We start from the raw sequence: 20,506 nt of genomic DNA, 5'->3' as shown, positions 1-20,506 counted from the left end.
CCCCCCAAGCTGCGTGCATCTTTCTTTAGCAAAGAAGCAAAATAAAGAATCGTGCATTGAATAATCTCTAACCTCAACCTCAATCGAAATGCTGCCGAACGATTCGCATTATCCACCTTTGAGAGTGACTTTCTCGATGTAATATTGAATAAGAAAAAGAATTAGGATGATATTATCGTGATTACTTACTGTAATTGAAGTACAACTTCCCCAGCGTCATCGATAAGGAGAATAGGAAGAGCGATACACTGACAGTCCATTCGTTCACACGAAGCTTCCTCCAGAACGTCGCCGGCTCTTCGGTCACGACAGCGGCGGCAAAACTGCCGTTCCCGTTCGTCCATCTCGGGGACTCGGTGATTTTCATCCTTTGGAACATCGTCAACGTCGTCGGGAACGTTCTCCTCCGGGAACAGGCAATGATCGCGTAGGATACGCACTCACTGCGCACACACAATGTACACAGGTGCGGCCTGTATCACCCACGAATGACAAGTCGTGCCGTTTCCAAAAATAAACGTGAACAACCAGTGAACACACACACTCACACGCGCGTTCAAGGAAGGGCGCGCATGCGCTGCCTCACAGTTATTCCGCGTCAGGAACGTACACGCATCACTAAGTACCCAATGCTCGAATATTCGTATTTTTTTCAACGATATCTAAACGAAAAGTCGGTAGAGGAAAGTGTCTACGACACTTTTAAGATTTTTTCGCTAAATTCTGATTAAGTTAATCGACGATTGATTTAGCCAGCCGACAAGCGCGTGGAATAAAGAACAATTATTAAAACGGATAAGAAAATTTGTACTTTATAACTTGTATTTAAAATTGCTATAAATCTCATGTATCATCCGTTGTATGTTGCTACATATCCACAATTATTAATTTATTGATTATCGTTGAGCAAGAAATGATGGAGAACAGCTTTCCAATGGAGAACTGAATTCTCTATTAGAAAGCTGTTCTCTTATTGGATATCGGACGTCGTACGTTGGAAATCGGAGGCGGAATGAATCCTGCATTACGTAAGAACTTATTTTGAACTCTCGTCGATAAAAGTATCTCTGTGTGACTCATAAGTCCTTCAATTTACTTATAAATCTATTTAGAGGAGTTTTTATCAATAAAGGAAAGTTTAGAATAAGGGCCATAGAAATGACCAATTTGATACGGCACCCTTCGAAGACGGCCGCTATACACGGCGTTGAGCGTTTTCATTGGCGCACCGTGTCCTTTGACAGCGTGCGACGCGTTGCGAGGGGCGCGAGAAGCGCAGGGGGCTGAAGATGACCGCGCGATCGCGGCGTTTGGTCGACTCGCGCGCGCTCGAGGTAGTGAAGTTGGCGGCTTGTGAGGGCGCACGCGCGCACTCGTGCGAACAACCGTCAGTACGCGCGAGTCAGCCGCGCGTGGTGGATCGTTGTGTGATTGTTCGTTGTCTGACGGCTATCACCGCGTGTGTACCGAGTGAGAGTGAGCGACTCGAACGAGTGTGAGAAGAAGCGCAGCAAGAAAGGGGGAAAGAGAGAAGCAGAGGATGGCAAGCCACGACGATGTCGGTATCGGCGACTTCGTGCTGTTGGACGAGATCACCGTCGAACGCGTGGTGGAGAACCTGAAGACGAGGTACGTATTCGCCCTGCCACCGCCGCCACCGCCGCCGCCGGCCATCGCCGTCCTCGCCGTCATCGTCGGCGGTTGGCGGGGTCCGCGGCATCGCAGACGCTATGACAGGTAGGAGACGGCAGGGAGCGTCGCGTCCCGCTGCGACGATTCCTCGCGGTCACCTCATCGCCGCTCCCGCGAGAGGGCGTGGCTTACGCATCAGCAGGTGGTCGCGCGACACCCTGAGCATAGGTGGTAAAAGGTCAGCTGACCCTTTTTTTTAATATATGCTCTTCTAGACTTTCCACCTCATAAACATGGCGAAACGAGGGCGACGGCGTCGTAAATACTGATTAACCGCCTCGCTCATTTTTCACTTTGTGGTTTAACCGATCACTTTCATTCTCTCGTGAAACCTGGAGTTGAAAAGGGACAGAGGATCGGGTGAATCTCTTATGTTCTTCGGAAAGTTATTCACGGCAAAGTGTAAAGAGCGGATTATACTTTGTAGATACGCGGAGCAATGGCCTGCAAGTGACTTTCTCGAATGATAAGCGAAAGGAAATTTCTGTAGGAAATAGTAACATACCCGTCATGTCACTCTTCTTATCTTCTTGTACGTTTCAAATACGTCTTTGAAATGTAGATCTGACATAGTAAATTACGACCTATCTACAGCATAACTTAAACCTGACTCGCTAACGACAAGCACGATATCGTAGCGACGAGGTCGTTTTCACCGGTGAACCTAGGTTGGTTAATTTTGACGACAGTCAGTCTCTCTGTGAACGCCGACTGCATGCTAACTCCATCGCCTTTTTCATCAACACAGCCGAATGTGACGGGAGCAAGAAAGAGAAACGTGAGATCTTTAATGCGATTGTCGTTAATTTAATCACTATTATTATCGTTTCCGTTTATATTACAGAGAGAAAATTGTAATAAGTACAAATGAGCAGCGTGTCGTAACGGAGACCTGGCTGCAACTGGCTTCTAAATGACAATAATAAGAGCCGATTGCGCAAATTGGCGCTAACCGCAGTTAATCCTTTTCTCCTCTGTCTCCGCGAACGAAATTGTAATCCGGGACAGGAAACAGCGACTCACGGCGAACCCAGGATTTGCCCGGTTAACCTGAGAATCGTCATGGCGACTCTAAATGCGTCATCGATGATCAGTCTCTCCTTTGCAAAATTGGCATTTTTTATTCGGTCACGAGTTCCCTCTAACAAACTTCTGGCCGATTGTTTTTCATCAAGAGAACTCCCGAGACTCCCGTGACGTACGATACTGGAACGGATACTTGGTAATATCGAATTCGGGGCCTGTAAGAGAAACTTCAATCTGTGGTTTTAAATTTCTGGATCGAATTCCCGGAGTAAGATAAATAACGGTCCTCGACTTCAATTTTCCATTTCGTTTGCGTTTGTTTGTCCGCCTTCGCGTGATCTCGCGATCAAATTGCCCGAGGCAATTGGCGTGATTTCAGACTGAAAGGCGCGCACACGAGATATGAAATTGCAACTCGACGCTGCTCGACAGAAAGCAACACGTCAGTGAAACGCTCCTAATACACCTCACTACACCTGCCGGAGCTGCTGTGCCCGTCCACGTTATAAAGTGTGTGTGGAATTGAATATCACACTGCGAGTAAATGACGGAAGTGCCGGCGATATCTGTTGCGCTGTATCGTTTCGCGGATCGAGAGTGCTCGTACTCGCGCTCGTGTGCGTTGCACACGTTAGTCGCGAAGTCGCCTCTCGAAAAGAGCAATTGACGTTGAATCCGAGTTGAATCAAATTTGTCTATTTTTTCTCTGATCTTTATTTCTTTTTCTTTTCATGATAACAAGGCTTACCAAAATTCTATCGAGAACGAAATTCGGAACATTCACACTTCTCTGTTCGCGAGTGAGCGACATGACTAGAATCTGCCGACGGCACGTCGGGCATTCTTCCTTGACATTTTCTACAAAGTTACTTGCGCGCCAGATCTGGATTCAACCCAGTCGCGCCACTCCAAGCTCAACGATACACGCACACGTGTGACGCATTTCTTGGAAGATATACACTCATGAGTAAAGATGAATGACGCGCTCTGATTCATCGTGCAGTAAAAACTCCGTACGCACCGCGCGTAAATCTCGACTAATTTTTGCACCCTAAGTCGCATCACGTCGTATTTCTTCACTCGAGGGAGTCCTCGAAGAACTGTTTGCGAGTCCCTTGCAAAATAGCATCGCTTATCGCAACTACGTCGTATTATCGAGCTGCCTGGTTTAAGAAAGTATTCCCCTGGTATTATTATTATATCGATACCGTCGATTTCGCTGTATAACTTCGCTGTATAGAAGTTTGTCATTTCGCACGACTCCGGAGATACTTTGTTAGTTCCTTTCAAAACTAGATGTCAAACGGGTTCGCCGGATATTTTTTTCCACGCTTCAACGAAATCATTGATCACCCCGGCCGTTCGCTAAATGACCTGCAACTTTCACGAGGGGCAAGGAAACGTGGGGAAATATATGCGTAGAGATAATAATCGTATTTCTGTTTAACATTGAATATACAAATTTAACATTGGATTTGGTTAACATAGCCAGATTTATATGTGGGCCAACTGTCCTGTTTTTCCGTGAATTGTTTATTCCATTTAAATGAAAGAATTCAAATAAAATAATTTCAGGAATTTAATTTTCGATAAATATGTTATTAGCATCCGCCGAATAAATATCTTTTTTATTTTTCAGATTCCTTTTCTCTCACAATGTACACACGGCGACACGACTTAGCGATCTTCGACAACGACTTCTACTCGAAAAAAAGCGAATAATTAAGTGATTCTTTCTGGCTTTGTGGCGATTTGATCAGTCTTATCGAAAGAGAAGAGCTTGAAACTTTCATATCGAAATCACACACTTGTACATCCTTTTGAATTATTATAATATCGCTGTATAACTGATATGTAGGGCGAGCTTTTATTTTTACCTATTATGTCACTATTCCGGCCAACGGCTCACGTTGATATCGTCTCCAACGCCAACGCGCGACGAGAAGAATAGGGTATAACCACACGCGCAAACCGCACGCACACACACAACGGTAAACGCGCGAGAACATAAGCGTGCAAAGACATCCTAGGACGCACGCGATGAATATGCCGTTCGCGTAATTCTTATCGGGGTTTGTACGCCGGCGATGAATCATCGTCCAATCGTTGCATAGTTTTTGGATTATGCTCGCGTCACTGCCGCGAGGCTCGGGCCGCCAATAATTATAAGCAATTAATATACAATTGACAAACAACGTCACGCTCGCGACGGCATTTGCGATTGTAGTGTAGCTAGTGCACACGTGACGTTAAACTAAATAGCGATACAATGTTACATGGAATAGGGATATATACATTCCGATGGGTAACTCTTACTCTTCGCCGGAAATAGAATACGTGTTGTTTGCTCGCGGCAAATGCACTGTGTATTGTCCACAAAATATGACTCATTATGGCTCGATAATTTCCAAGCCGATCGACGATAATTCTTATCTCTCGTCGTCAACGAACGTGAATTGACAACTTGTGGCTTTCACGAAACTAGAAAACTATTAACGAGGAATTTCCCTGTCCGGAGAAAGCGCTTTGTCGCGTTGCCGTACAACTTGCGTAACTTCGTTTTACTTTAATAAACGATACTCTCTTTCTCTGCGCAGGCGGTTTCCGCATGTGTATGTATCGATATGCTTTGTGTTGCAGGTTTAACGGAGGAAAGATTTATACGTACATCGGCGAGGTGTGCGTGAGCGTGAATCCCTACAGACACACCAACATCTACGATGCGGATCAAATTAATAAGTACAAAGGTACGGTACAGATCATACCCCGTGATGTTCCATTTCGAAAGAAACATCATAACATAAACTTATAAAAAACGTCTCAAACACACTTTGCTTTTGCTGGATGTGTCTTAGGCGTTTCTTAGAACTTTAAGATTTTATTCGTGCCAAGGTAGTAGTGCATTGAGATAAGTAGAAGACGCTTGGCGCGTGTATAATCCCTGTAATTCCAACCGACTTATCGTGGAAATTGTTTTCAGGCAGGGAACTATTCGAAAACCCGCCGCACATTTTTGCGATCGCGGACGCGGTGCATAAGGAGATGAAGCAACAGGGCCGAGACACATGTATAGTAATAAGCGGCGAGTCTGGCTCCGGCAAAACGGAGGCTAGCAAAATCATTATGAAATATATCGCCGCTGTTACCAATCTGAGCGGTCAACAGGAGATCGAAAGGTATAGACGTGCGCGCAAGAGAAAATAGGAGTTCTTATCGGTTTTTGTTATCTAATCGAATGCCATAAGCGATAAGATTACAATCTAGTACATTTTTCTGTTACAAATGAGATTGTAGATCGTGCCAATTTTGCACGATCGCTGAACATCATACGAGACGAGGTCGCGCACAAAGTATACGAAGGATATTCTCGTTTCACGGTGAAAGCACTAATTCGACCTCGTCCGAAATGACACATCCGTACGTTCCAGGGTTAAGAACATCCTCATCCAGTCGAATTCGATACTGGAGGCATTTGGCAATGCCAAGACGAACAGGAACGACAACTCATCACGTTTCGGAAAATATATGGACATCAATTTCGACTTCAAGGGCGATCCCGTGGGCGGACACGTGACCAATTATCTCCTGGAGAAGTCGCGGGTGGTTTATCAGCAAAAAGGGGAACGCAACTTTCACTGTTTTTATCAGGTATCATTTGCTCGCTCGCTCGCTCGCTAGAATGCGCGAATCCGATTGATTAAAATACTCACGAATGAATTTACGCGTAAATTGCAGCTACTAAATGGCTGCAGCGAGTCCGAATTGAAGAAATTACGTCTGGTGCGGGATCCGACGGCCTACCACTTCATCGGCAACGGAAACAACAATAAAGTGCCTACCTCTGACAGAAGCGACTACAAAACCGTGAACAGCGCCATGTCTATGCTCGGATTCTCCCCGAATGAGATACAGACTGTATGGAGTATCATCTCCGGTGTCCTGCATCTGGTAATTGACACAAAAATTAATCGCTTCGACAGAGCCAGCAAATTTTTGCTCGATGAAAGGCGCTTTATTCATCTGTCTCTTTTCAAATTGATTTTTCGCTTGATAATTACTTCTTTCTTACTCTTTTTAGGGCAATATCACCTTCAAGCTGGAAGACGACAAGCTTTTAATTCAAAATCATTCTGCCTTGAACGACACTGCCAATTTATTCTCCATCAGCTCGAAGGACCTGAGCACCGCTCTCTCGCAGAGGGTCATAGCGGCCGGCGGCGAAGTCATGCAAAAAACTCACACATTGGTGGAGGCTGAGTATGGCAGAGATGCTTTGGCAAAGGTAGCAATGATATAAACTTTCTTCATTCATTTGTTGTATAATTGTCACATATTAAGAGATGAATATTTCAGGCTATATACGAGCGATTGTTTACATGGATAGTATCACGCGTCAATGGCTCGATCAATGTGAACGATCTTGACAATGTAAAGCGGTACGGAACGGTGATTGGTGTGCTAGACATCTATGGCTTCGAAATCTTCGACGCAAATAGCTTCGAGCAGTTTTGCATCAATTACTGCAACGAAAAACTGCAGCAACTCTTTATCGGTGAGTTTAATGCTAACACATGAACGCGAGAACGTTCGTATGTGGATTGAGAGATATAATTGAGAAATTACGGAGACAGCACCAATTTTAAACAAATCTTTTTCGGCAGAACTGGTTCTCAAACAAGAGCAAGAGGAGTACCAGAGGGAAGGGATAGCATGGCAACACATTGAATATTTTAACAATCAAATTATCTGCGAATTGGTCGAGCAAGCTCACAAGGGAATCATAGCGATCATGGATGAGGCCTGTCTTAACGTTGGAAAAGTCACCGACGAGGTAAGGTAAATCGAGATTTTCACGGAGTAAACTTACGGATGAGTGTGAAAGATAGAAAGGGGAATTTTTTCTTTTAGATGCTCCTGAATGCGATGGATAAGAAGCTAGCGGATCACAAACACTACACCTCTCGACAGTTGAAACCAATGGACAAAGAACTGCAGCATAAAATCGAGTTTAAAATCAAACATTACGCCGGCGACGTGATTTACAATATCAATGGCTTCCTCGACAAGAACAAAGATACGCTCTTCCAAGATTTAAAACGTTTGCTCTATAAGAGCAATAATTCATTGATTAGTGAAATGTGGCCCGAGGGTTCGCAAAATATTTTAAAGGTACGAAAAATAGATCACAAAACAAAGCAAATTGTGTCTTAACAACTTCAATGCCGTGATTACACAATTCAACTTATTCCTTTTGAAGATCATATCTACTTAAGGTTATTATGAATTATTAATTAATGGTTGTAGACGACAAAGAGACCTCAAACCGCTGGCACGTTATTCCGCAATTCTATGATCGCGCTAGTGAAGAATCTAACGAGCAAGGAGCCGTTTTACGTGAGATGTATAAAACCTAATGAAGTGAAGTCTCCAGTCGTGTTCGACGACGAGAGAGTAAATCATCAAGTGAGATATTTGGGTCTTGTAGAGAACATATTAGTAAGACGCGCTGGTTTCGTATACAGACTGCGATACGACAAATTTTTGAAAAGGTAAACAGCTTCTCAAACCATAAACGGTCTTAAACGTGTCCTCTCTTTTACTTATGGTACAAAATAATATCGCAATATACATGGCCAAACTTATATATAATTCTGTTTGAACACTCACGAAGGAATTTGGTCTTACCAGGTACAAAATGATATCGCAATACACATGGCCGAACTTCCGAGGCGGCAACGACAAAGACGGGGTACGCACGCTAATGGACGAGAAAGGTTTTTCGAACGACGTAAAGTACGGTCACACGAAGATTTTCATTCGCTCGCCGCAAACTCTGTTCGCGTTAGAAAAGGTTAATTGATATGTACAGACTATCCAACTTAATTATACTTGTTATAATATTTACATACATAGATATCATACTCTGAATTCCTTACAGAGTGTACTTACACTATTATTTACTCGCAGGCTCGCAGCGAGTTAATACCAGGCATCGTGGTTCTTTTGCAAAAGCAATGGCGAGGATACTTGTGCCGTCAGAAGTACAAGAAGATGAAGGCCGCGCTGGTTATGATGAAGCACTATGTCAAGTACAAGCAACGCGTTTACATCAGCAAGCTGGAGCAAATGTTCAGGCCTGCCAAGAAAATGCGGGACTATGGCAAACATCTACCCTGGCCACCGGAAAACTTCGCCGTGAGACACGTTGTACCCGCTCTAAAGAACATATATGCGAGATGGTGGGCATGGATGGTGCTCAAAGTAATCCCACGGGAGGATTGGCCACAGCTGCGACTGAAGGTACGTTGTCATGAATGTTCGCTAGTTAAATTAAATTAAACGTCTCAATGAAGTGAATTTCTCGTAATAACTTCTACTTTTGTTTCGTTTTAGATGGCAGCGGGCGCCGTGTTGCGCTCAAAGCGATCTTACTGGGGTCAAGATCGCCGATGGGAAGGAAACTACTTATGCGTAGCGGATGAGAATCCTCACAGTGACGTCTTTATTTCTTCGATAAACAATCTACGAAACACTGACCATTTCAAGACTATCTTGTTCAGCGCATTTATCAAGAAAACCAACAGGTTTCACATTTTTCGAATATTTGAAATTGATAACATAATTTGATATAGGAACATTCTATTAATAATGCTATAAATGATGCAGATTTAACAAGCCTGCGAACCGCGTTCTGATAGTAACGGAACATGCTGTCTACAAACTAGACGGTGTTAAATTCAAGAATATGAAGAAGGGCATGCCAATTGCGGAGATTACTGGTTTGAGCGTGTCACCCGGAAAGGATCAACTCATCACCATTCATTCAAACCGTGGAAACGATTTCATTCTCTCAATCATTGCTAAAGACGACAGAGTTGGAGAACTCGTTGGCGTACTCAGTAACCGATATTATCAGTAAGTCGCTTTTTTCATTTATGAGTTCTTGCGTTAGACTAAGTATAGTTAAACTAGTATCTCCTAGAAACATTTGAGATAAAATAGTCCATGCAACTAAATTTACATATATAATGTAAATCACTTATCACGACTAATATAAGTTCAATCTCGGAAAAATCAATAATTACTCTATTTGTAAATTAGTGTAAGAGAAAATAACTAGGAAAACATTGAACAAATGAGATTGTACCATTTTTTAAATGAGCCGCTCATACATAAAAAGTATCTCTATGTATTTTTTTAAACATATATCTGATTCATATATCATGAATGCTTAAGATATTCGTTACACTTGAAAATTGTGGTCTTCAAGAGGATTTTGCCAGAGAGATTCAAAATTCTAAGTTTGTGTCATACAAGTGCTTAAAATACATAATTTCAAGAATGAAACATTACAATGAAATCTATTTTCTCGGCAGATTGCGTGGTGCCGATCTGCACGTCACTGTGGACACGAGGTTCAAGTGTATGTTGGGCAACAAAAGCAAAGTATTGCGTGTCGAGGTAATACCCGACGTGATGGAGCCCACGTTCAAGCAGGACAGCAACAATATCATTTACGCCATCCCACCGTCAGTGGCAATCATCGATAACGGTACTAATACAAGATTGGATATGGATATCCGTACGGCCAGTTAAAACCCGACGATCCGTCCGATTACCGATACTCATTATGCTCTTGCACTAATGAATTTGGAACATACATCTTTGACGTTATTGAAGCTTAAAGCTTTATTGACCATTGTGCCTGCATAATATATTATATACACTTATCGAATGTCAGAAGAGAAAACACGAGGAACAGATATTGCAGTACAACAGTTACGTGACACACCTATATGTACACAGCTATACGAATCGACTGTGTAACATGTGGGAGCGTACGAGAAATCTTTAAACTTCGTCCTTCGAATACTTATCGCAGAGTTCTCCACACATGACGCATTTATTTGTAAATACTATATAGTATTATAAATATTGTTAGCTTGTAATTGCGTGAAGACAAGAAGTGTGGACCTAAAAAAGTTCTTTATCTTGGAATGCATTTATATACACATATATGTAACTTATACTCGGGATGATTTTGACACCTTGTCGAAGATAATCGGATTTTCGGAGATCGGATTTTAATGCAAATTTTTCGTGGTAATTAGGAACAAATTTCTCATCGACTCCAGCGTAAACGTTGTAAGTGCTTGTGGCCTTCTACTTACTATTTATATCGTAGATTGGAATATTTTTTTAATATTTTTTACATATGAAAATTTTACGGCGCGCAAATAAAGTATATAACTATGGATGTTACACCGCGCATAGTGCCTACTAATTTGCGACACATACGTATAACGAGAGTTATATATATATATATGTACATTATTTTCCAAAGAGTTTTGTATTCTTCCATCATGTACTTAGGATAAAAGAGATTCTATATAAACACACCGCGCGCGCGTACATACATTATGCAAATAAGATTAATCAAAATATACATATTATTTTAATGTTGATTTGATCAACGCGTGAAGGAAATTATTGTACATTGCCATATAGGGTTCTTGTTAATCCTTGTGACAAAGCATTAGCGAAACAATTTGCTGAAAACCAGTCTGCTTCGCTCTTTCTAATTTTCAATTATATACATACATACATATATACATATATGTGTATATACATACACATATATATATATATATATATATATATATATATAAAAACGGTTACATTATTTTGAATCGATAATTGTGATCGTGAAGCGTTTTAGAACATGTTGAGAATTGTGCCATTGTTAGAAAATAAAGTGAAATTTTCACATTATATCTTGTTTTTACTCGTTACATCATTCTTACCTTTTAAGAGCGAACTTTGACCGTACATAATGTAATATGATCGCTTCGATTCGCATTATTTTTTATTGTTAAAAAGCAATACATCTTTATACAAAACAGCAGTTTTACTAATCGGTCCGTTGGTACAAGTACAGGTATCCCAATTCTTTCGGCGGATTTTCCGATAAGGCGACCTGAAGAATAAAATACCTGAGAAAATCCGTCCAGATTTAAATAGAACGATCATCAACGAGATATAATCGTCATACTTTATCATCATTATATATCACCCATCGGTCCTCCTTCAGCAAGTGACAAACGTAATGGCCTACCATTGTTGACGTGCCCATATGAGATATAAAACCCACCAGTTTGTATCCTGAAACATGAATGTGTTTACATCGAGCCAACTCAACACTTCATACATATGAATGTGTAACTCACGAGGATTCCCGTCTCTGAATAGTTCCTTCGCTTGCGCACCATCGCCTTCCGACTCCTGAGCATCGAGCTCGGTCTGATGACTGAAAATCCACTCGACCGCACGTTCCAAATTGTTATCGGTCGCTCTGAGCGCCTTCATCGCTTGATCTTGCGTGAAGCCCATGCCCATGACCATCGTTAAGGCCTCCTCATTCGCTACAAAATCAGCTTTGCCTGAAATCAATGGAAAAATAAGTTTAATAAAATCTGTCGATACAATCAAGAAAATCTCATTGTCCCGGAGAAAATACTACTGCAGATTACCAATTTTAACATCATTGCAGCTGCCCAAAGATCAAGTGGATTTATTAATACCAGGAGCAATTTTACTGTTATCATTTCTACATCAGCAGGAAGACTCTCACCCGGCTTAACGTCGACTCCCGGTGGCACGAAGGGTTCGGCGATATCGGAGTCCGCGATATGTTCCATCACCCAATTGGTTGCTTCTCTCAGACCCCGGTTTTCCGTGAAATATAGCGCCCGCTTGCACGCCTCCGGCGGAAAACCCATTTCCGCCAATTCATTCAGTATAGCCGTGTCGTAGACAGGAGGTGGTGGTTCTGCGCCAGCGGTCTCTGGCAGTAATTCTTCGCTGGGTTGCAAACCGGTGCCGCGTAAGTAGCTCAGGTCCAACGTATCCGGCATCTCCACCGCCACGTCCAACTTGATGGGAGTCCAATCCTCTTGCACTGTGTATTTTCTCAAGTGTATCAGCAAGTAATCCGGGAAGCTATCCAGTCTTGTGGTTCTAAGGAAAAATTAAGCGAGATTTGTCGTGAATGAGATTTGATCGATTGTTAACAATGTTATGGAAATTTATATAGATACATAGCGAAAAAAAAAATATATATACACAAGGTGGTATTAAAGTTTAAATGTTTATAACTTTTGATAGAAGCATTTTTCAAAGAAATATTTCAGACAAAGTTTACTTGTTTTTTCCCGTAGAATCTAAATATTTAACATTATATAGGGGATCTTATTTGAAACTTTGAAGTTACCCCCCGCCCCTTTTCAAGGGAGGACGGAAGTGGATTTTTGTTTACGCAGTTAGAAAGGCTCTCGAATATATGAAACTTTCTCATGAACTTTTTGATAGGATAAATATGTTTAGAGTTATTAGCTTGTAACACTTGGGCCATCCTGTATATATGATGAATAGTATAAATAATTGGAATGTCGAATGATAAATATGTAACGTTTACTTGTACGCCGTCGTTCTGCCGTTCAATGCCGAGCTGTAAAACTGCTCCACAGTTTCTGAACGAATAAACGTTTCCAGGCACGAGGACAGCTTCAAACGCGGTCTCACGAGAGCGTTGGAATCTAGCTTCTGCCCTTTCGCTTCGGCTTCCTTCTTCAGGTTCTCGTATGCGGCCACTTCGTCCTACGTATATACCATTCGATTGCTTTGAGTAAACAATGATTTTTCTTACCCTTAAAAAGACAAATCGATCAAGTTCCAGCTGCACGTACCTTATTCACCGCGGCTTCCAATGGTATCGGCAGTGGCAGGATATATTCTGGTCGGTAGGTGTATTTGACTTTTTTCGATTTGCCACATTGATATCTCTCCTCCACTCTAAATTTAAAACAATCCATAGGGTTTACCTCGTGCCGACTGTGACGCTATTCAATCAATTTCCTGACATTAGAATCCAAAATGGGTGGGCGTTTATTAAATAGGTTCGATCGCACGTGGACGGAGCGAACGATAGTTCAGCGAAATATAATTACATCGAGTATGTCAATTAAGTGAAGGAGGAATTCCTGTGCATCCTGTTGCCGATTTGAGGAGAAGCCGGCATGACCGCGACCGGCCAGGACCTTAAACATCCGCGGGGGAATACCTTGCCGCGACTCATCGTTCTCTGCGCCACCGGATTTGGTCGGCTCTTCCGAATACTTGCCGGAGAGCAAGCCGGTGCCCAGTTTCGCCCTTTGAATAAGAATGTCTCAATTTATATCATTCTCAAACAATCTCTTTATCGTAACTCACATTTGAATGTTAAAATCGTTTGCCGGATCATTGTAATTCCGCTCATATATTCTCGGTGCTCCATTCACAAATCTGAAATTCACCAAGTTATATAACGTTGATGCTAATGTCTTTTTCGCAAGATAATAGGAATCTCATTGACTAAGATAATAATAGCAATGCCTGAACACTAATAACACTGGTATACACTATCATATGCGCAATCATGCACTAATCTTCTTTAATTAATAATTCAAAATTTTACATGGTTGTTTACGAAATGGTAGAGGAATTTTATGTTCAGTCATACAACGGATGTCATTAGACATCCTGTATATTCTACATTGAAAGTTTAAATATCCATATTTAAAAACTTCAATAAGAAACAATAACAATGTCTAGATTTAGTTATCAGTTAGTGCTATTATTGTCCAGGCACTAGTACTCTTACTTTAAATGGCTATGATAAAAAGTTATTTGTAAAAAAGGAGAGTTGAAAATCACACAATTGAAATGATCTAATAACCTTTTAATGAAATCAGGGATAATGAACAGCATTTGTATGACACTGTTCAGATAGCAGGAGTTCCCAAGATTGGCCAAGCCGGTGTATCCAGGACCGTACATCGGCGTGAGCTTGCTGGCCGTCTCTTGAAGAGCAACCCACTCGCCGAACTTTTGATTTAGATCGAGTTCCAGCTCGATCATTGACTTGTCAGTCTTCTCCATCTGCGCTACATTGATGCCCCAATGCGACAGATGCACTGCCAAGTTCGGATCTTCCACCATGTCGTCCTCGTCGTAAGAAAACACATCGCCCTTTCCTTCCTTCGTGATCGTGCCCAGCTTCACGGCCAGAGGATAATTGGTCGTCCGATAGTGTTCCACCGCGTGGTCGTTGCCGCCGGTTCCATCGAAGAATTTCCGGCCGCAAAGCACACTTCCGTCGGTCAGATTAAGCCAGAGATTCTGCGTGAGCTCGCATTTCTCGCACTTCCAGCCACTTGGCGGGATTTTCTTTCCATTGTCCAGTTGCTTCAAGTTTGCAGCATGCCTAAAAAGCCCAACAAAGTTCACAATCTTAAAAAAAAATTTCTATGATATCTAATTATTAGGGACAACAGACACTAACTGTTGTTACTGTGTCATTGGAAAAAATAAAACATATATTAAAGAAAACATATGCAGTATATAAAGTATCATGCAATTTTAAATTCTATAATATATTTGGCAACTTCCTCATACTTTGAAACTACTTTGATTTCACCATCCCACGTGCCAGCTAAGGCCTCCACTTCTGCCAACTTTGATGCGGATTCTGCCTCTAGTATAGCTTTGACTGCAAATACCAGCTGCCAAAAATTTCACATATTTTAAATATCATTACTACATAATATCATATATAGTATTATATATGATACTTATATCACATATATAATATATAGTCATACATATTTTATAGTCACATCAATCTCTTAAATAAATCTTACCTGTTCAGGTAAATCATTGGCTGGATATGCAATACTCGTGAAGTTTGGTAGGATAACTATCTGATAAGTGTCATGATAAGTATACTTCTGTTGGTCGGGTGTAAATCCACCAGCTGTTCCGATGGCAAGCCTAGTGATCTTTTTTTCAGGACCATCTCCTTGCTGTGCAGATGGAATCTACAAAATTGCCCAATTAAACAATTTCTCAACTTAAAGAGATTTTCAGATTAAAACTTCTTACTTGTTATTTATAAGTTTAATGAATCAAAATTACCTCTTTCTTTATACGTTTTATATGAAGAAAGATAGGATTGCCAGTTTGCTGGTGATATCGTAGAACGTGATCCTGGCTCAAGCCGATAAAAGTAGTAAGACTAATGTAGAGACCGGTGGGCGTGTCCTTGAAAAAAATGTTTTGTTTATAACACTCGCACGCAACGATCTCGTTGAGAATATCGCCGGACACAAAGGACATCGGACGAAGAGTTTCTTACTGGCGTGTCGAAGGAGTAAACACACTCGTCCTTATATATCTTGTCACCGGGTCGCGGTATCCGTATCTTTCCTAAATGTTGCGCCAATTCGTCCATGACGAAGAAAGAAAATGTCGGTATTCAGCAATTTCCCTTATTCTTCGAACTGTCACGGCAAACCGCGCGAAATCCGGGCTAATGACTTTTGACCTAACTTAACCTAACCAGCACGATCACCACCGGTTTTGGTTATCGATGATGCTGCATGAATTGAAAACAGAGACAAGACAGAACGGCTACGCAGGTGTTTTACTCGATGCTTTGCACGCCTGTTTGCTACGCCACCTGCACTCATGTTTTAATTAAAACTACTTCACTACGTCCATTTTCTGACACTATCGATAAAATCTCTGTTTGGTACAAGTCCGTGCTACGCCCACAACTTTTGTAAGTGAAAAACACGATGCCGTGCGTAAATAACAATATAATATAAAATAGAAATAATAAATACACTAGTTTCACAAATTGGAAAGAATTCCATAGTTCTCCTATAGATCTCACTAATCATTGAGTTATAATACTTCACAAATAAAATCAGCTGACTTGTCATTGACTTATACTACCTCCTCGATTTCTCAGTCAGAACAGCGGCGGCTCGTAGTAGAGACTTTGGCCCATATTCTGAATCCTCTTTTATCGATAAAAATATCTTAAATGTAGCTTCTCAGCCAATCAGGTGGCTCATAAACTTCTTTTAAAGACACTTTTATAGATAAAAGAGAATTCAGAATATGGACCTTTGGAACAAAAATAACGGGTCTATCCGCAAGTAGAATTTAGACCCGTTATTTTTGTTAGTTCCAAAGTCTCCGCTACGAGCCGCCACTATCTTGACTGAGGAAGCGGCGACGTAGTATAAGTCAACGACAAGTGTCAGTCAGTCGATGATTTTACTTTTAAGATATAGCCAAGATTAAACAAGATTAAACAAGCAACTTTGACAAAAATAATAATAACGAGATGGTTCAAAAAGCATTATACAGCTTGAAATCTTTACTTTTCAGATATATTATATTTTTAATATTATTCGTCGTTTTCCGCGACGATTTATTGACTTAAATAAGAAATAGCGCTCACACAATTTGCAACTTTATTTTTCTATTGAATTCTTACATCGAAATATTATTTGTATCAACATAATAAATAATTTTATAGATCTTAAAATACTTTATATCAAGATATTTACTTTAGTATTTAGTACTTCAATATCTGGAGTACGATTGAACAAAAAGGATTTTTAAAGGTTTCAAAAGTTTACGAAGTAATTACAATGAAGACAGATTTTAAAAACATGATTTATTCATTCCTTATTATATCCATGTCGTATCTGTAATAATATGCGATTTACTCTCTAAATTTTTTTGAATGGAGTGTCACTCAAAACGAATGAAAAATGGCAGCATTTTAACTCAAAGCAATAGTGAAAATACTGCTACTTGACTCGCGTGAGTAAATGTTTCACTCAAGTTTAGGATGAATTCTGACTCCGTATGAGCGAATGTTTCAGTCAATTAGAGTGAATATGTTCCTGCACATAACAGTGAAGTATATATTAAATTCACTCTTTAATTTCGAGTGAAAATATCCACTCGACGATTCAGAGTGCAGAATAGGCTCTATATGAGTAAAAAATCACTCGAATTCAAATGATTCGGTCACTTTCTGAGTGAAATTTCACTCCAAAAAATCTAGAGAGTATTCAACACTGTTATGCAATGCAGTTAGATTCATGATATAATAAAATATTAAAATAATAAAATCTTTATAATAATGTATACTTTTCTGTGTCACGACAATAATAATTGCAGCAGTAAACATAAAACTAATTACACAATATTAATTAATTATGTGCAACCAATACCGATCATGCTACGACGGTCGATAATTCAGGGTAGAGTTTAGTAGAAACTATAATAACAGTAACAACAATCAGTAACAAAAAATGACAACGACAACGACCATAATTGTCAAAACGTTAGTGTGTTGATGAAGTCGACGTCTCGACGTCGTCACTGATTAGCGATGTTGCGACAAGATAGCAACATCGTGGTTTGTCATGCTCTGTCGACATTTTATAGTAATCAAATATGGAAAGATCCGGTAACCGATATTTTAATTAAAATATTCGTAATTTTCCGACTCTGGCCAATTATTGCCACTCGTTAAAATAAAGAAATAATCAAAAGTCGTACATGCGTATTATGTTCTTTGCTGCTCTTATTTTTACTTTTTTGTTCGACTTTGTAAACTTTAAAGCGACAAGTTTATCGGTTACCATTTGTTCACGACTCCAATCATTTCCTCATTTCATCACTTGTAACTTAGCACTTTCTTTTTCTATTATTAGTTGAACTAATATGTATATATATAGACGCAAACTTACGCGCGAACGCGCATAAATGCATTTGTTTATATACAATTCCGTCTTAGAAGAGACAGGCCGAGCCGTTATAAAGGCTATAACATTTCTTCTTTTTTTATCAAAAAAATCATGCAAATGATCACATACTCGTCCCAACGAAACAATTTTCTCTTTCTACAATTTTTTATCAAATTAATTATTTTTTGTCACATCTTTATCTCGAATATTCACGAATTTTGAGCACATTGAAGTTCAATCATTATTATATTATCACATGATATCTTAGTTACTATACACTTCTTTTGATAATTATGCATACATTATTATGCCTACATTTTCAATTGTAATAACAATCACATTAATAAGACAGAAGAAAGAGAAGCTTTAGGCGTGCCCGAAAATCTTAGAATTCCTGTTTTTATCACGATGAAACTTATCAAAAACGATACAGCCTTTAATTACTCGACTCGGTTAAAAGGATATGATTTTCATTTTTTTTTTTAGAACAAAGCATTACATATCGCCGAACGCACGATGCCCGTTGCGCGAAAACACGGATTATTGTTCATACATTAATCTGTTTCGAATATCAATTGCGTGTGGAAATGCATTGGCACACTCGGCGAGCGTTCGCTTCCTCGGCAGCGCTCACAAATTTCGTCGAATAAGAAGAATGCAAAAAGCGTCGACCGATGAGACGTTAAAGATGACATCAGTCGAGTCGCTATTTAAAAAAGAATCATCGACAAAAAGATCGTTCCAAAAATATCAAATCTAGACTCAAGCGTCTCGACTCATGCATGTTTCCCGTTCATCGAACGTTCGCTTGAACACTGGTGAACGCGAACTGCGCTCCGCTATCGCATGCCGCTGGATTATACATGTAGCAAACGATAACGCCATTGAACTGAATGCACCGGGGCAATCGGACGCGTATTCGGGTATTGCAGAAACTAGAAGCGGGATTTCACTGCAAAATTTTTCGACGGTCTTTCTCTCACAAGTAAATTTGAAATTCCAAGAGGTTCCGAAGAGATAACTAGATATTTACGGATCAGCAACACTTAATTCTCAGATTTCTTTTATTGGCGACAAAAGAAGAAAAGAGCTAAGTGTGTACGACAAATATAAACACATTTCCCAAAATAATCGTCTTAATTTAATCGAAGCCGTGGAGAAAGACCTAAACTCCGTGAGGAAGCTTAAAAGTCGAGAATTGCAGGGTGGAAGAAGAGAATTGCAAAGTGGAAATTAGCTGATTCTTCGAATTCGAATTAATGCTGTCAATGTAACCCAGATATTTTTATACCCAAAAATTTAAGAACATTCGGGTGTTGGAAATATATTGATAGCACCAATCCTAATCTCTAATTCGCAATCTTCCATTTTCAAGACCTAAAACTTAATTAGTCTCAACGAGCCTAGTCTTAATAAGACCCAGACTAGTGTCAAATTTAGGCTTCACATGTCCGCGGTATTTGCCTGCTTCCAATTTCTCCGATTGGCCTCGCCGATGCGTTCAAAACAATGTTATTAATTTTATACGCGTGCTCACACCGCGTTGCGGTCCAACAAGCCGCCTAGTAGATCCGGGCCTACTTGCAGCAGACACGCAGCGGACTCGCTGACGTCATAGTCGAAGCTGTCGAACGACATCGCGCACGTTGTCGGCGAAACCATGCTGCCGCCTCCACCACCGCCGGTGAAGGGTCCACTTAAGTGTCCTCTGGTGTCCGGGCTGAGCTGGTCCAGAGATATGACGCTGTTTACGTCCGTGCACTGCGGTACCGTCTGATTGTCCACGTTGACGGACAACGGGGACGTCAAGCTCCTCGATAACAGGCACGTCGGCACGTTGCGCGAGTCCATCAGAGTGTCCTGGGGGAGGAAGGAAAAGAAAACAGTCAGTCAGAAAATCGCCTCGTAAAACAAAAAGAAAAAATACAATAATACGTAAAAATAATTCTGAGAGAGGGAAGGATTCGTTTATCGCGAATAAGAGCTCGTTCTTCTCGCGAGTCGACTTGAGGAAGATACTATGAGAGAACCGCTGCGTTTCGCGGGGGAAAGAAAAGAGCGGGTGAAGAGGGAACGCGCTGGCGCGTTCCCTCGATAAATCTATTTTCCGGCACTAGACGGGAGGGAGGGAAAGGATT

At 40.8% G+C, this 20,506-nt stretch overlaps 4 protein-coding genes across 7 annotated transcripts in view; 1 reads left to right on the top strand and 3 right to left on the bottom strand.

The window, feature by feature from the left end:
• The window catches only part of LOC116842602 (ADP-ribosylation factor-like protein 6-interacting protein 6), a 4,709-nt gene extending 4,166 nt beyond the window's left edge, over positions 1-543 (bottom strand). The window contains exon 1 of one of the 2 annotated variants that reach the window (XR_004377747.1): positions 190-335. Coding sequence is in view for 1 of the 2 variants with exons in the window: in XM_032812028.1 (XP_032667919.1) it covers positions 190-379 (190 nt within the window). In the remaining variant the exon portion in view is untranslated. Of the gene's footprint in view, positions 1-189 lie in introns of both variants that reach the window. The other variant, XM_032812028.1, reaches the window with a different exon arrangement.
• Positions 544-1,336: 793 nt separating this feature from the next.
• On the top strand, positions 1,337-11,490 carry LOC116842599 (unconventional myosin ID). 2 transcript variants are annotated; one of them, XM_032812023.1, is made up of 15 exons: positions 1,337-1,629; positions 5,359-5,465; positions 5,699-5,894; positions 6,147-6,366; positions 6,454-6,666; positions 6,797-7,000; positions 7,072-7,270; positions 7,380-7,549; positions 7,627-7,887; positions 8,023-8,267; positions 8,407-8,569; positions 8,686-9,018; positions 9,112-9,302; positions 9,385-9,633; positions 10,095-11,490. In XM_032812023.1, exons 1-15 carry the CDS (start codon positions 1,541-1,543, stop codon positions 10,312-10,314), a joined length of 3,060 nt encoding a protein of 1,019 aa, XP_032667914.1. In that variant the 5' UTR covers positions 1,337-1,540; the 3' UTR covers positions 10,315-11,490. The 2 variants fall into 2 exon arrangements, with proteins under 2 accessions (XP_032667914.1, XP_032667916.1); XM_032812025.1 differs by lacking the exon at positions 1,337-1,629 and adding an exon at positions 1,935-2,470.
• A 76-nt stretch (positions 11,491-11,566) lies between these two features.
• Positions 11,567-16,234, bottom strand: LOC116842600 (ubiquitin carboxyl-terminal hydrolase 5). Its single transcript, XM_032812026.1, has 13 exons — positions 15,950-16,234; positions 15,730-15,855; positions 15,456-15,632; positions 15,211-15,317; positions 14,492-15,019; positions 13,987-14,058; positions 13,725-13,926; positions 13,464-13,616; positions 13,193-13,374; positions 12,350-12,735; positions 11,946-12,158; positions 11,771-11,880; positions 11,567-11,695 (listed from the first exon to the last, which is right to left on the bottom strand). The coding sequence occupies exons 1-13, from the start codon at positions 16,043-16,045 to the stop codon at positions 11,630-11,632; spliced, it is 2,418 nt and encodes an 805-aa protein (XP_032667917.1). The 5' UTR covers positions 16,046-16,234; the 3' UTR covers positions 11,567-11,629.
• A 1,031-nt stretch (positions 16,235-17,265) lies between these two features.
• The window catches only part of LOC116842613 (protein similar), a 44,940-nt gene continuing 41,699 nt past the window's right edge, over positions 17,266-20,506 (bottom strand). For both annotated transcript variants that reach the window (XM_032812043.1, XM_032812042.1), the window contains exon 14: positions 17,266-20,228. In XM_032812043.1, the coding sequence (XP_032667934.1) occupies positions 19,902-20,228 (327 nt within the window). In that variant the 3' untranslated portion in view covers positions 17,266-19,901. The remainder of the gene's footprint in view (positions 20,229-20,506) is intronic.

Source organism: Odontomachus brunneus, unplaced genomic scaffold, assembly GCF_010583005.1.
Source record: "Odontomachus brunneus isolate Ranch 3 - 2012 unplaced genomic scaffold, Obru_v1 Obru_scaffold_026, whole genome shotgun sequence".
Classification (NCBI taxonomy): Eukaryota; Metazoa; Arthropoda; class Insecta; order Hymenoptera; family Formicidae; genus Odontomachus; species Odontomachus brunneus.
The sequence above is the reverse complement of the archived record's forward strand: the minus strand, read 5'-3'. Positions and strand labels throughout refer to the sequence as shown.